This window comes from Jaculus jaculus, chromosome X (assembly GCF_020740685.1).
Source record: "Jaculus jaculus isolate mJacJac1 chromosome X, mJacJac1.mat.Y.cur, whole genome shotgun sequence".
NCBI classification, from domain to species: domain Eukaryota; kingdom Metazoa; phylum Chordata; class Mammalia; order Rodentia; family Dipodidae; genus Jaculus; species Jaculus jaculus.
The window spans coordinates 65,387,080-65,403,668 of record NC_059125.1 but is presented as its reverse complement, the minus strand read 5'-3'; the positions used below and the strand labels follow the sequence as shown (position 1 = coordinate 65,403,668).

General features: G+C 42.0%; 1 protein-coding gene across 4 annotated transcripts in view; it reads right to left on the bottom strand.

The window, feature by feature from the left end:
- Dmrtc1b (DMRT like family C1B) overlaps positions 1-16,589 on the bottom strand; it is a 41,701-nt gene that overhangs the window by 5,011 nt on the left and 20,101 nt on the right. Inside the window, exons 1-2 of one of the 4 annotated variants that reach the window (XM_045139823.1) lie at positions 8,461-8,481; positions 6,405-6,463 (exon numbers count right to left, since the gene is read on the bottom strand). The exons of 2 other annotated variants lie outside the window; for them this stretch is intronic. In XM_045139823.1, the coding sequence (XP_044995758.1) occupies positions 6,405-6,427 (23 nt within the window). In that variant the 5' untranslated portion in view covers positions 6,428-6,463; positions 8,461-8,481. Of the gene's footprint in view, positions 1-6,404; positions 6,464-8,460; positions 8,482-16,589 lie in introns of those variants that run through there. One more of the 4 variants, XM_045139822.1, reaches the window with a different exon arrangement.

Below are 16,589 nucleotides of genomic sequence, written 5' to 3'. Positions count from 1 at the left end.
GCCTGCAGCCACTGCAAACAAACTCCAGACACATGTGCCACCTTGTGCATTTGGTTTATGTGGGTACTGGGGAGTTTAACATGGGTCCATTGGCTTTACAGGCAAGCGTCTTAACTGCTAAGCCATCTCTCCAGCCCAAGAGAAAAGATTGTTAAAGGAATGAAAATTCAGCACTACATTAGCATTTATAAAATGTAGCTAAAGCTCTTCAATTACAATTAATCAATGAGGATAGAAAGATGGCTTAGCAGTTAAGGCACTTGCCTGTGAAGCCTAAGGTCCCATGTAAACCATGTGCACATGGTGGGACATGCATCTGGAGTTTGTTTGCAGTGGCTAAAGGTTCTGGCACACCCATTCATTCTCTCTCTCTCTCTCTCTCTCTCCCTCCCTCCCTCCCTCCCTCCCTCCCTCCCTCCCCCCCCTCTTTCCTTCTCTCTGTCTGTAATAAATAAAACATAAATCAGAAAAAAAACATTAAAATTAATCAATGAATTACTTTGTGTGTGAGGTTTATCCGTGTGTGTGTGTGTGTGTGTGTGTGTGTGTGTATAAATTCATGCTCCTATTCCTGTGTTGGCCAGAAGATGACATTGGGCATTCTGCTCTATAACTCTCCATCATACTCCTTTTAGAAAAGGTCTATCACTGACCCAGAAGCTTTCCGTTTACCAGGTAGGTTACTGGCTAACAAGCCCCAGTCATCATCCTGTCTCCAACCTTCTCCCTCGCAGGCTGGGGTGACAGGGGCACAAGGCAACACCCAGATTTTTATGTTGAGTGCTGAGGATTCAAACTAGGTCCTCATGGTTGCACAGAAAGCAGTATTATCTACTGAGCCATCTCTTCAACCCTCAATGAGTTTTTTAAATGACTGTATTGTAAAAGAACAAAGGGGGGCTGGAGAGATGGCTTAGCAGTTAAGTGCTTGCCTGTGAAGCCTAAGGACCCCGGTTTGAGGCTCGGTTCCCCAGGTCCCACATTAGCCAGATGCACAAGGGGGCGCACGCGTCTGGAGTTCGTTTGCAGAGGCTGGAAGCCCTGGCGCGCCCATCCTCTCTCTCTTCCTCTATCTGTCTTTCTCTCTGTGTCTGTCGCTCTCAAATAAATAAATAAAATTAAATATTTTTTTTAAAAAAAGAACAAAAGGCATGAAACAATGTTCTAACATTCCCTTCTAAAAGGCTAAAATAAAAGATCAGAAGGCATGGTAAGATCTAGGTAAGTAGAAGGAAAAAAATAAGTAAGAACAGAATTTAACAAGCAGAAAATCTGGGTTATCTGGATCATAGGCCAGAAGCCACACAAAGCAGTGGTGGATGCCCAGGGTCATTTCCCAGGAACAAGCAAAGTGCCAGTAGACCATAGACCCAGTGACACCTGGAGAGGAAAACATGAGGGCAGAATATTGATGACACCAATAAAAAACTGCTAAGAGACACTTTCAAAAAAGATCATCAAAGCTGGAGAATTTTTCTAATAACAATCTGCTAGCAACTATATAATTAAGTGATGACATCCTCTAAAGAAAACTTTTAAAGTAAATATGTCATTAAAAGTTTTAATTCGGGCTGGAGAGATGGCTTAGCGCTTAAGCGCTTGCCTGTGAAGCCTAAGGACCCCGGTTCGAGGCTCGGTTTCCCAGATCCCACGTTAGCCAGATGCACAAGAGGGCACACGCGTCTGGAGTTCGTTTGCAGAGGCTGGAAGCCCTGGCGCGCCCATTCTCTCTCTCTCCCTCTATCTGTCTTTCTCGCTGTGTCTGTCGCTCTCAAATAAATAAATAAATAAAAATTAAAAAAAAAAAGTTTTAATTCAAGGTTGGGCTGGAGAGATGGCTTAGCAGTTAAGCGCTTGCCTGTGAAGCCTAAGGACCCCAGTTCGAGGCTCAGTTCCCCAGGTCCCACGTTAGCCAGATGCACAAGGGGGCGCACGCGTCTGGAGTTCGTTTGCAGAGGCTGGAAGCCCTGGCGCGCCCATTCTCTCTCTCTCCCTCTATCTGTCTTTCTCTCTGTGTCTGTCGCTCTCAAATAAATAAATAAAAAATTTTTTAAAAAAGTTTTAATTCAAGGGGCTGGAGAGATGGCTTATCAGTTAAGGTGCTTGCCTGCAAAGCCAAAGGACCTAGATTTGATTCCCCAGGACCCACATAAGCCAGATGTACAAGGTGGTGCATGCAGCTAGAGATCCTTTGCAGTGGCTAGAGGCCCTGGTGTGCCCATTCTCTCCCACACTTCTCTCTTCTCTCTTTTCTCTCTCTCTCTCTCTCTCTCTCTCTCTCTCTCTCTCTCTCTCTCTCTCTCTCCCCCTGCCTGTTTCTCTCTCTCAAATAAATAAATAAAAATTTAAAAATTAAGTTTTAATTCAAGATATTCTCATAAAGCAAACCTAGACATTTTCATTATGGATGGCATCAAATATTTACAGCAAATTTAGAGCAGTTTAACAAGAACATTTCTAAAAAAAACAAAAAACAAAAAACAAGAGTGAGCATTTTCTATTCCTTTTAGAAGCTCAGCATTACTTTTATTTTTAAAACAATTAGAAGGCAACACAAGTATTAGTGTTCCTAACACAAGAAGAATGAGTATTCCTAATCAGCACAGATGCAAACCTTGATCAGAAAATTTTAGCAGTTTGAATCCAAAAGTGTATTAAAAAATTATATATGGGCTGGAGAGACAGGTTACTGGTTAAGGCATTTGCCTATGAAGACAAAGGACCCAGGTTCAATTCCCCAGGATCCATGTAATCCAGATGTACAAGGAGGCACACGCATCGGGAGTCCTCTTACAGTACCTGGAGGTCCTGGTGCACCCATTCTCTTTCCCTTTCCCTTTCCCTCCCTCCCTCCTCCCCTCCCCCTTCCCTCCTCCACCTCTATCTCTCTCATAAATAAAATGAAGCCAATTTTTAAAGAAAACATCATATGCTACCAAGTATAGTTGTGCCTAGGAATACAAATTTATCTTGACACTTAAATATCCATAGTAAAGTTAGGCATAGTGATACAGACCTATAATCACAGCACTAAGAAGCCAGAGGGAGGAGGATCACCCCATGACGAGAGCCTGAGCTACAGAGTGAGTTCTAGAACATGTTGGGTTACAGAGTGCCAATCTGTCTCAAAAAAGAAATCCACCTATGAATTTAACAGTATTAGTGGGATAAAAGAAAAGAACAATAATTGCCAAGATGTGTGACAGAGAAGAAATTTAATGACATAAAAACATTCCTGATAAAAATTAAATGAAAATTTAATAACTTTGAAATGTAAGGAAATAAATTCAACACAATAAAGTCCATCTACTAGAAAACAATCTACCAGTGGCAAAATATTTAATGGTGAAGCCCTAATAAATTTTCTTATTTTTTAATTTTCAATTTAATTTTTTAGTTTTCAATTTATCATATAAAATAATGGGTTTTATTCTGTCATTTTCACACATGTATATCACTATACTTTGTGCATATTCAACCTCATTACCCTGTCTTGTTCCCCATCTATCTAGTTCCCTTCCTCCCAGCAAATAGTCCCCCTTCTTCTACTTTTCCATCATAGTACATACATATATATGTATGTATATATATATCTACATATATATATATATATATATATATATATATATATATGAATCTAGAAACATGTAATACTTGTCAATATTTTCACTCTATTGCTGTTATTTTCCCCTATCTATAGTTTACTTCCAACCCACAAACAGTCCCCCTTCCACTTTGATTTCATAGATATTGGGTTGTGCACAGGACAGAAAATATGACATTGAGAAAGCTTGGATACTCATGTTGAAACTCTCATCATATGCACACAGCATTATACTTTAGGCCATGCCTCCACAATGAGGCAAGGAAGGTAAATGAAACATATATAGATTAGAAAGGAGGAAGTAAACAACTCCTTCATTTAAAAGTAACATATTCGTTTACAAAGAAAATACTCCATACTCCAAAGAAAGTCATTTGGGCTGGGGGAGATTACTACGTTGTTAAAGGCACTTGCTTGCAAAGTCTTCTGGCCTGGATTCGATTCCCTAGTACCCACATGAAGCCAGATGCACAAAGTAGCACATGTGCCTCTCTTTCATTCTCCTCTCTTTCCCTCTCTCTATCTTTGCAAACAAATAAATAACAATATATTGTGATAAAAGTAAATATTCAAGGCTGTAGAGATAGATCAGCAGTTAAGGCACTTGCCTGCAAAGCCTAAGGACGAGGGTTCAATTCCCCAGTACCCATGTAAAGCCAGATGCACAAGGTGGTGCATGTGTTTGGAGTTCATTTGCAGTGGCTGGAGGCCCCAGCATAACCATATTCATTCTTTCTTTCTCACCTACTCTCTCAAATAAATAAATATTTTTAAAAATACTCAGACCAGGTGTGGTGGCACACATCTTTAATCCTAGCCCTTGGGAGGTAGAGGTAGGAGAGTCACCAGGAGTTCAAGGCCAGCCTGGAACGACAGAGTGAGTTCCAGGTCAGCCTCAGTAGAGTGAGACTCTACCTCAGAAAACCAAAAGAAGAAAGAAGAAGAAGAGGAGGCGGGGGGGGGGGGGAGGAGGAGGAAGAGGAGGAGAAGAAGAAAATCCATATTCCAGAGAAAGTAATTTTCTGGGTATCAGAAGTGATTTAGTATGATTGTAGGATAGAGGGTTGCACAAACTACCCTATTTCTTTTTTTTTTTTTTTTTTTTTTTTTTTTTTTTTTTTTTTGGTTTTTCGAGGTAGGGTCTCACTCTAGCCCAGGCTGACCTGGAATTAACTCTGTAGTCTCAGGGTGGCCTCGAACTCACAGCGATCCTCCTACCTCTGCCTCCCAAGTGCTGGGATTAAAGGCATGCGCCACCACGCCCGGCTATAAACTACCCTATTTCTATACATCTGGAACAAATTCTTAAAAGATGGAAATTTTCTTGAATGTCTTTTTTTATGAGAGAGAGAGAAAATGTTGGTGTGCTAGAGCCTCCAGCCACTGCAGTTGAACTCCAGACACATGCATTACCTTGTGTGCATGTGCCATTGTGCACACTTGTATCACCTTGTGAGTCTGGCTTGTGTAGGACCTGAAGAGTTGGCCATCGGTCCTTAGGCTTCACAGGCACGTGCCACTAAGCCATCTCTCCAGTCTTTGAATGACATTTTAAATAAAATAAATGAACTATATGTTGAGAATTTCAACACAACATATGAAAGAACTGTCTAGAGGAAACTTTAAAATCATGCTGAGAGAAATTAAAGGCCTAAATAAGTGGAAAGCATAATGATCTTTCATATAAAGACTGAAAAGTTGGGGTATCCACTTACTCAAGATTCTTCATTTGTTTCAACTTAATCATCATTGAAGATAAAGTTATATCTCAGAGTTATATGGTAATACATAGAATGCTGAACAGCTAAGCCCACTTGGCGGAGGACAAAATTGGAAGGAATGATTATACTCTGGAAATGTGTGATTTTCCCACAATTTGGTGGCAATCACCACAGTATGGTATCACATTGGGAAAAAAATCACTGGACCAGTGGATACAACAGAAATCCCAGAAACTACTATCAATGCTCCAAGATAATTAAGTTAAACAGTAGTGACAGCTAGAGGGGTGGCTTAGCAGTTAAGGTGCTTGCCTGCAAAGCCAAAGGACCAGGTTCGGTTCCCCAGTACCCATGTAAGCCAGATGCACAAGATGGCACATGCATCTGGAGTTCATTTGCAGAGGCCATAGTGCTCCCATTCTCTCTCTCTCTCTCCCCTCTCATAAATAAACAAAATGTTAAAAAGAGCTGGGCAAGGTGGCACACACCTTTAAATTCCAGCACTTGTGAGGCAGAGATAAGGAGATTGCCATGAGTTCGAGGCCACCCTGAGACTATATAGTGAATTCCAGGTCAGCCTGAGCTACAGTGAGACCCTACCTCAAAAACACAACAAAAATTTATATATATATATGAAACAGTACTGAGAACAGTGGAAGTTCTTAAAGAAAAAATTCAATCAAACCCCAATAGCTCATACCCTAGCTCAAAATAAATCATAGATTTAAGTGTAGTTTCTAAAATTTTTAAATCTATGGAAACCAGTCTGGACCTTTGTCTGTTGTGGGGCATGGTTCTCAAGCCCTCCAAACTCCCAGTCACATGACCACCATCCACAAGATACTGACTGACATGCAGGAGCAAATATTCACAGAACCATCCAAAAAGAAAACCCTGGGAGGGGAAAATCTGAGTAGGACTGGGCTCTGGACACCTCCCCCAACTCCCTCTCTGAGTTTTAATGATTTATACCCTGAGACTACTGAACGCATTGAGAGCCATCATACTGCGAATTCAACCAGGAGAGAGGGAACTGACGAATACTCCTGTCTGTGGCAACCCCACGAAAATAGACTCACCGTCTGGTTGAAGACTTCTTCATTTTTTGTTCAGCCAACAGAACCCTGGCTTCAGCCTACTAGGTAGCCAGATGGAAAATGAAAAGAAAAGAAACAAAGAAAGTTCAGAGGGGTGGGAGTTAAGAGACACAGGAACCTTGTGCACGTCACAAAACTACCGTTCCCTCCCCTAACACGAAATGTATCGACTGCTAGAGCAGAATGTACTTGACTGCAGGAGGGCGGAAGGATTCACAGGAGCAGAGGGGCTGGGAATGTGGAGGGGGCGGGTTGCAGCCTCTGCATCTAGCTCAGTCTGGAACAAGGCAGACCTCTTTTTTTGAAAAACCCTGTAGGTCACTTTGTGCACATCTCACCCCTCCCCCCCCCCCCTTTGAAGCATGATCTTTACTCCCTTCTTTCCATCTCCTCAATCAGGGAATCTCAGTTCCCTCCATTGCCTGGAACGCCCTCTTGGGGGCTGGACGTAGTTAATGCAGGTCACCCCACCTCTGTAAATCTAACACCTGGACATGTGTGTGAGGTGCGCATCCCACCTGCCAAATGAGGTAATGGAGGCCAGCATGATGGGACTATTACAATGAGGTCACTGACTCTTCTCGCAGTGAGAGACCTACAAGAAAATCTGTGAGGAAAGTGGTGTCTTTTCTGACACCATGGAGAACTCATGCACCCTGTCCATCCACAAAGTTCATAAAAGTGCCAATTCCAGAGAGTGCTGGCACATGTGATCAAGCTCCTCAGGTGAGATCGCTGAGCCTCCCTTCTTCTCCCAGCAAGCTAACCTGGCCATACTTTAGTTCCCCAAACCTCCAAAATGCCAACTTCCCTATTTTCCTTCTCAGGAGGAGATTGCAGATCTTATGAAACTAAGGTCACAGGAGCCACAGGCCCAAGGTCATGCATAGGGACCAGGACCTGCTGCCCCAGGCTCCTGCTCCCCTCTTCCACCAAAACCCGAGAATCTTGTCTAATGAGCCTGGAATAAAGATGGCCATCCTTCACTAATTTTGCTTCTTCGTATTTGTTTCATATTCCACACTGACACCAACCTCAGATGCACTGGGGTGTCCGCTTTGGTGGTAGTAGGTGTTGGGGAGCAGGGACCTTAGCCCTGGAAGTCCCCCCATCCTCATTCTTTGTTTTGAGGTAGGGTCTTGCTTTATCTCAGGCTAACCTGGAATTCACTATGTAGTTTCCGGGTGGCCTTAAACTCACCTCAATCCTCCTACCTCTGCCTCCCAAGGGCTGGAATTCAGGGCGTTCGCCACCACACCTGGCCCCATCCTCCTTCTTGAGGCAATGCTGCTTGCTCCTCAAGGAAGGGGGGTTTAGTAGTACTATAGAATGAATATAGAACCTTGCATTTGCTATTAATCATTTTATTGCCAAGCTATATGGCCAGCCCTTTAAATTTTTTTTTTTTTTATACTTTTGAGACCAAATCTTCCTAAGTTGTCCCATGCTGCTTTTAAACAAGCTTGAAGTTGCAATTATCCTAATTCAGCCTTCCACGTAGCTGGGATTACAGGCATGTGTGACATTCAAGCTATATTCTTTACCTATTCATCCAATGATAGATACTGCCCCTGCTCAGCTATTGTAAAGCTTCAGTGAATATGAGACTCCAGCTTTCTCTTGGAGATGATTTAATTTCCTTGATTATTTTCAGAAAAAAGTTATTGCTGATATTCATGGTAATACTAATTCTAATTTTTCTGAGACATATACATGCTAATTTTTTTAGTTGCTTCTAACAACAGTGTACAAGAGTTGTTAACTTTAGAGGTGGAGAGCTAGCTCAAGGTGAAAGAGAATTTAGTGGGCAAGAGTAAGGACCTGGATTTTATCCCCAGCACCAATGTAAAAATCCAGATGTAGCTATGCCTGCCTGTAACATCAGCTCTGAGGGCAATGGAGACAGGAGGATCTCTAGGACCTCTACAGGTCAGCCACTCAAGCAAAAAACAAAAAACAAAAAAACACAGTGAGTTCCAGGTTAAGTCAGAGCCCTTATCTCAGAGAAACAGGGTGGAAGAGAGATAGACAAGGTTACCTGTAACAGACAGCTTCAGGTTCGCTGAGATGAACTTCCAGACCAGGCACAGTTATGGAGGAAGGGCTATTTATTGAAGCTTAAAGATCCAGGGGAAGTTCCATTAATAGCAGAAGTTGCCTGACTTCACAGGACCAAGCACGCATAGAGAAGGAAAAGCCTAAGGCCAAAAGCCACAGCACACTTCAGGAACTCCAGCTAGGCACACTTTGCATATCTTTAGATTGAAATCTGAAACCCTCCACCACACTTTAAGATCCACCCGGTGACACTGCATCCAGCCATGTCGCTGCATATGCAAACTACAAACAAATTAAAAACTGAATGCATTGGGGGCCATCTATTCAAACCACCACAGTACCTGATGTCTTCTTCTATCAACTCGTGTGTGTATGTGACAGTCACAAGTTATGAGAACTTTGGCCTTGGCTCACAGGTCTCCTTACCCTCATCACAATACCCTTTGCAGCAGACCCACATTCTCCTGCCATTTCTGCTATATCTTGTCATGTGGGGTTTGTACTTGACACACTTTCATGAGGGTGTGGGGGACCTGGTTAGTTAAAAAAAAAAAAACTAATAATGAGTTGGGATATGTTTGTCATTGATGATGTATTTGTTGGCCAGCTCTGGTATTTTGGGTTTTTTTTTCTTTTGGTTTGTAATTGTTATTTTCTTAAGATAGAACCTCATCGTGTATCTTACAGCAGCCTTCATTTCACTATGTAACCCAGGGCAAACATTAACTCACAATAGTCCTGCCTCAATAAGGTGACAAATATTCACCACCACAGGCAGTTTAAGGAGGAAGTTTATGCTATGTGCTTTATTCCCTGCTTCTGGGAAGAGATAGATGTGAAGAGGACTTACTGTTGATATCCAGCCTGCCATGGGTCCAACTCATTTCATAGCATCTTAGGGCATGTGCACATAGATCACAATGTCATGTTAGAATCTGAGGACACAACCCAAACCTCCTTTGACCTTTGATTTCTGCCCCAGAAAACTGGAATAAATCTAGCCAGCCTTATAGGCTGTGTAGAGTATTACAGCAGCTAGGATGTCACCTCCAAGTGAAAATCATCCTCAAAAGAAGAGTTAAGACATAGGTAGTGATGAATAGCTAGGAAAAAAAATATAGTGCTATGGTTCATCTCATTGTCAACCTGAATGGACCTAGAATTACCTAAGAGACAAATTGTTGAACAAGGCTGTGAGGAAGTTTTAGATTAGGGTAATCTAATGAGGTGGACATATTCACCTTAACTGTTGGTGGTACCACTCCATGGACTGGGCTCTTCACTGAATAAAAAGAACAGAAAGGGCTGGAGAGATGGCTTAGCGGTTAAGCGCTTGCCTGTGAAGCCTAAGGACCCCGGTTCAAGGCTCGGTTCCCCAGGTCCCACGTTAGCCAGATGCACAAGGGGGCACACGCGTCTGGAGTTCGTTTGCAGTGGCTGGAAGCCCTGGCGCGCCCATTCCCTATCTGTCTCTTTCTCTCCCTCTCTCTCTGTCACTTTCAAATAAATAAATAAATGAACAAAAAATATTTTTTAAAAAAATAACAGAAAACTGGGCTGGAGAGATGGCTTATCCATTAAGGTACCATTGAGGTGCTTGACTGCAAAAGCTAATAACCCAAGTTCAATTTTCCAGTGCCCACATAAGCCAGATGCACAAAGTGGCACATGCATCTGTTTGCAGTGGCTGGAGAACCTGGTGCACCAATTCTCTCTCTCTCTCTCTCTCTCTCTCTCTCTCTCTCTCTCTCTCTACTTGCAGATAAATAAATAACTAAAAATAATTTTTAAAAAAAGAGAAAAGTAGGGCTGGAGAGATGGCTTAGCGGTTAAGTGCTTGCCTGTGAAGCCTAAGGACCTCAGTTCGAGGCTCAGTTCCCCAGGTCCCACGTTAGCCAGATGCACAAGGGGGCGCACGCGTCTGGAGTTCGTTTGCAGAGGCTGGAAGCCCTGGCGCGCCCATTCTCTCTCTCTCCCTGTATCTGTCTTTCTCTCTGTGTCTGTCGCTCTCAAATAAATAAATTTTAAAAAATTTTAAAAAAAAGAGAGAAAAGTAACTGAGCACCAGCATTCATCTTTCTCTCCTTGCTGACTGTGGACACAGTAAGATCAGCTGCACAACTTCCTGCCATCATGACTGCCTCACCATAATGGACTATATATCCTCAAACTAGATTCAAAATAAGCCCTTTCTTTCCTTATGTTGCTGTTGTCAGGTATTTTATCACAGTAATGATAAAAGTAACTATTAAAGAAATTTGTAGCCAAGAAGTAAGGCCATTGCTGTGATTAACTTGTGTGGTTTGGGAGCCTTTGGAACTGGTTTATAGGAGTAATGTGGGAAGAATTAGTTAGTGGGAGAAATATTGGGAATTTGAGCTAGAATACCCCTAGATTGCTCACAGGAAAGTTTAATGGGACCTTCTCCTGGCAGTTTGGAAGATCAGAAGGACTAGATCAACATGGGCAGTGGAAGTCTGGCTCATGATGTTTAAGAGGGGAACAAGGATTCTATCAGGAATGGAGCTGGGGGCAGTTCACATGATGTTACCACAAACAATCTGGCTGGGTGTGGTGGCACACACCTTTAATCCCAGCACTCAGGAGGCAAAAGTAGGAGGACTGCTATGAGTTCAAGGCCACCCTAAGACTACGTAGTGAATTCCAAGTCAGTCTGAGTTACAGTGAAACCCTACCTCGAAAAACAACAACAACAAAGAATCTGGCTGCCTTCTGTCCAGGATCTGAGAATCTACATGGGACTAAATTCAATTTGTACCAATTTGTTTGGCAGAATGTTTTTCATGTGTATGTGGGGGAGGACATGTGGGTATATATGTGTGGGAGTATTGTGTGACCACAAATGTATGGTCACATGCATGCATGTATGTGCATGTGCATTGGGAGGCCAGAGGTTGATATCCAGGGTCTTCCTCTATCATTATTTACTTACTCTATCATTATTTATTTACTGAAATAGGGTCTCTCAGTTGAACACACAACTCAATCCAGCTATTCCAGCTGGCCAATTTCCTACCAGGATCCCTTGTCTCCAGTTCATACCACTGAGAATACAGGCAGATTGCCACACCCACCTAGTACTTGTTGGTGCTGTATGTCTGAACTCCAGGCCTCACCCATGTATGTGAAGTGTTTCTCATCTGCTCCACTGTCCAGCCCTGGAAGCTGTAATTGTGAAGGAGATTAGCAATGATAAAGAGAAAACAAGTACTCTGACTGGGACAATCATAAAGGTGTTCTGAGGACAAGGCCTCACTCGTCAAAGGCTCCATCTTGTGAAAATCCTAATATATTTGAAAGGAGAGACCCTAAACTAAGAATGCCCCTGGAGAGATTCCACACTTGAAAATAACCACCAAGCAGGGTGCAGGGGCACATGTCTTTAATCCCAGCCCTCAGGAGGCCAAGGTAGAAGTTTTGCTGTGATTTAGAGGCCTGGGCTAGAATGAGACCTATCTCACAAACACAAACAAAACAAACAAAAAATAACCATCAAGAGAAGTTGTTACTCTGGAAGGCACACAGAGACCAATACAACTGTGATCCTAAGGAGTCAGGCTACATTTCAAGCTGGCAGCAGAACTTGGCAATGTTGATCATGTGATATTGCTTTTACAGGCATGAAAGATATACAATTAAGGGATCATGGAGTATAGCAACATGGTTTCAGAGCACTGCTAAAGTTAGACAATGTATGACTGGGTTGGTATCCTTGCAAAGAGGCACTGAGAAGTCTGTTCATGCACCTGTAAATTTGAATTCATAATTGCAATGGAGACCCCAGAATGTTGAAGATGCCAGGACCATGTGACAGCCCCTAAGAAAAGCTTCATTTACAGAGTGTAGCTCACTCAATATAGAAGTTACATGCACTGCTGTCAGCAGAGCTGGAGATGCAGGGCTACCCAAGTCCTTTGTATTGCAGATGGTTCCATCATGTGCCCCAGATGCTGGACACAGAGCTGCAGGATTTGATTTTGTCTTGATGGCTTTTATTCTTGCTTTGGTCTGACATTTCTTTGCTTTGTCCCATTTCTTCCTTTTGAGATGGGAATATTTACTGTGTTCCATTATTATTGATATAACAGTGGATTACAGCTAAATTGCCTGTGTCTCAGTGAAGTTGTGCAGAATGCATTTTGCATTACATAATAGCTGTGAGCCAATTGGTCATGGAATCGAGAAGGTTGTGCCTTGAAAGTGAAATATTTGGATGTTCAGTTGACAAGGAGTGGACTTGTTGTGGTTAACTGATATTGTTAATGTGATTGGATCTGGAATCCCCTATGAGACAACTATCTAGGCATGACATTAAGGAATATTCTAGATTAGGGAAACTAAGGAGGGAAGACCCACCCTATCAATAGCACCATTCCATGGACTGAGGTTTTGGACTGAATTCAAAAGGAGAAAGCTAGCTGAGCACCAGCATTCATCAGTCCTTCCTAACCATGCACACAATGTGACCAGCTGCCTCAAGATTGTGCGACCATACCTCCCCATCATGATGGATTGTGCCCTCCAAGTGTGAGTCAAAATAAGCTCTTCCTTAAGTTACTTTTGTCAGGTATTTTGTTGCAGCAATGAGAAAATAACCAATATAAATGATCTTCAACTATACCAGATATGCTTGCAGCATACAGAAAACTCTGGTGAATCATGTCAAGAAACACATATAAGAACAATCAACAACAGAAATGTAGCAAAGAATTTGAGCAGGCCTGTCATAGAAATTAACTGGCCAATCAAAAATAGGGGTGCCATATCAAAAGTAATGATGGAAATAACATAAGAACCAGTTTCCTCTTTTCCAGCTAAAAATTGACAAGCACTAAAAATTATAATTATACCAAATTGGTATCATACACTAAAGTTTTGTTCTTACAATGAGAAAGATTGTGGGGTTTTTTTTTTTTTTTTTTGGAATGGCCTTTTGTAAGCATCCCTCTACTTTAAAATATTTCACATACTGTGTATCTCAAGACCCTTTCTTTTGCCACTAGTCAGAACTAAACTAAAAGCATGTTGGTTAAAAGTGGTACTTCCATTGCCTGGAGAGATGTCTTAGTGGTTAAGGCATTTGCAAAGCCAAAGGACATAGGTTTGATTCCCCAGGACCCGTGTAAAGCAGATGTACAATGGGGCACATACAGCTGGAGTTCGTTTGCAGCAACTAGGAGCCCTGGTGTGCCCATTCTCTCTCTCTCAAATAAATTAATAAATATATATTTTTTAAAAAATTAAAATTTTTATTTTTTTATTTGAGAGTGATAGAGAGAGAGAGAGAGAGAGAGAGAGAGAGAATGGGCGCTCCATGGCCTCCAGCCACTGTAAATGAACTCCAGATGCATGTGCCCCCTTGTGCATCTGGCTAACGTGGGTCCTGGGGAATCGAGCCTTGAACCGGGGTCCTTAGCTTCACAGGCAAGCGCTTAACCACTAAGCCATCTCTCCAGCCCCCAAAAATGTATTTTTTAAAAGTGGTATTTCTATTGACCACATAAACCCATGCATATAAAGTCAGCACCAAAGAAGCTGAGGTAAAAGGATTCTGAGTGCAAAGCAAGTCAGGGAAAAAATAGGACCACCACCCCCCACAAAAAAATCCTGTTGTTTCCCAGTCCAAAGCTTTAAAACTCAAATGTGACATCAAGACCCATCACTGTGGTCTGGTACGCTTACTTCTAGGAGCATTCATTCTCTAGAGTATCCTCAAAATGATGACCTTTGAGAGTTTCCCAAAGACTAAGTTTGATTCAAGAATTACAGTCTAATTTTTATTCTCTGTCAGATGTGTAGTAGCACAGAATTTTTCCCCACTTTATTCATTTAACAGAGCCTTTTCTGTGCAGAAGGTTTTTAATTTCATGAAATCCCATTTGTTCATTGTTTGTATTATTTCCTGAGTTACTTGCATCCTTGGCTATGCCTTTATCCCAATATCAGTTTCAGAGATTTAAGATTAAGATTTTTGATGCATTTGAATTTGATTTTTTAAATATTTTATTTATTTATTCATTTGTGAGAGAGCAGAAGAGGCATATATATAGAGAGAATGGGCATGTCAGGGCCTCCAGCCACTGCAAATGAACTCCAGACACAATTTCCACATTGCACACCTGATTTACATGGGTACTGGGGAATTTAACCAGGGTCCTTAGGCTTCACAGGCAAGCCCCTTAACCACTAAGCCATCTTTCCAGCCCATGCATTTGGGTTGTTTTTTTTTTTGTGAAAAAGAGTGAGAGAATGTAATTTCATTTTTCTACAACTGGATGTTAACATTTTAGGTGAATGAAGTCAGACTCTGGCACAATTGTTGATCCTACATTTTATAATGATGCATAAAATAATATGGGCCTGTTTATGACATGACAGTAAAATTGAAACTGACAACTAGAATGAAAGGGACTAGTGGGAGAGTTAGAAGAGGAAAAGGTAATGGAGGGTTATGGGGAAAACAGTTATATACTTGAATGAAAGTGAGTACTATATAAAATTATATACTTGAATGAAAATGTATGAAACTGAAACTTATATAAAATGAGTCCATTTACATAGGCCTGTAATCCCAGCTACTCAGGAGGCTAGACAGAAAGTTCAAGGCCTATCTGGGCACGGTGGCATGCACCTTTAATCCCAGCACTCCAGAGGCAGAGGTAGGAGGATCACTGTGAATTTGAAGCCAACTTTGGACTACATAGTACATTCTAATTCAGCCTGGGATACAGTGAGACCTTACCTCGAAAAACCAAAATAATTAAAAATAAAAATAAATAGGGCTGGAGAGATGGCTTAGTGGTTAAGCACTTGCCTGTGAAGCCTAAGGACCCCGGTTCAAGGCTCAATTCCCCAGGACCCACGTTAGCCAGATGCACAAAGGGCGCACGCATCTGGAGTTCGTTTGCAGTGGCTGGAGGCCCTGACGTGCCCATTCTCAATCTCCCTCTTCTCTCTATGTCTGTTGCTCTCAAATAAATTAAAAAATTAAAAATAAATAAAAACAAATAAATAAATAAAGTAGGGCTAGAGAGATGGCTTAGCAGTTAAGGAGCTTGCCTGCGAAGCTTAAGGACCCAGGTTAAATTCCCCAGTACCCATATAAGCCAGATGGGATGGTGCATATTTTTGGAGTCCATTTGCAGGGGCTAGAGGTCTGATGCTCCCATTCTCTCTATCTGAACCTCAATAAATAAATAAAAAGTAAAGGGGGCTGGAGAGATTGATTAGTGGGTAAGGTGCTTGCCAACAATGCCAAAGGACCCAGGTTTGATTCCCCAGAACCCACGTAAAGCCAGATGCACAAGGTGAAACATGCACCTAGTGATCATTTGCAGTGTAAAGAGGCCCTGGCACATGTTCTCATTTTCTATCCCTCTCTACCTGCCTCCCTCTCTCTCAAATAAATAAATTAATTAAATATAAATAAAAAGTAAGGGGCTAGGAAGATGGCTCAAATGTTAAAGGTGCTTGCTTGCAAAGTCTGCCAACCCAAATTCACTTCCTTAGCACCTATGTAAAGATCCATGTGTCTGTGATCCCAACACACCTATAACAAGGGGAGGCAAAGTGAAAGATAATCTAATGCCCCCAGGCCAGCAAGACTTGCATTCATTTGTAGTGGTAAGAGATTCTGTTTCATGATGAAACAAAAAGCACAAACACTTTGTCTTCTGACTACCACATGTACTCCCCATGCAAAATAAATAAATAAATAAAATCTTTATGATAAAAAGCAGGAGCTGGGCATGGTAGCAAACACCTTTAACCCACCACTTGTGTGGCAGAGGTAGGAGGATCACTGTGAGTTCAAGGCCACCCTGAGACTACATAGTGAATTCCAGGTCAGCCTGGGCTACAATGAGACCCTACATCAAAAAACAATAACTAAATAAATAAAATTGGAGTGCAGAGGTTGTGTAGTGGTTAAGGCACCTGCCTTCAGAGCCTTAAGGACTCAGGTTTGATTCCACAGTACCCATGTAGGCCAGATGCACAAGGTGGCACAAGCATCTGGAGTTTGTTTGCAGTGGCTGGAAGCCCCAGTGTGCCCAATCTCCCTCACTCTCTCTCATGAATAAATAAATA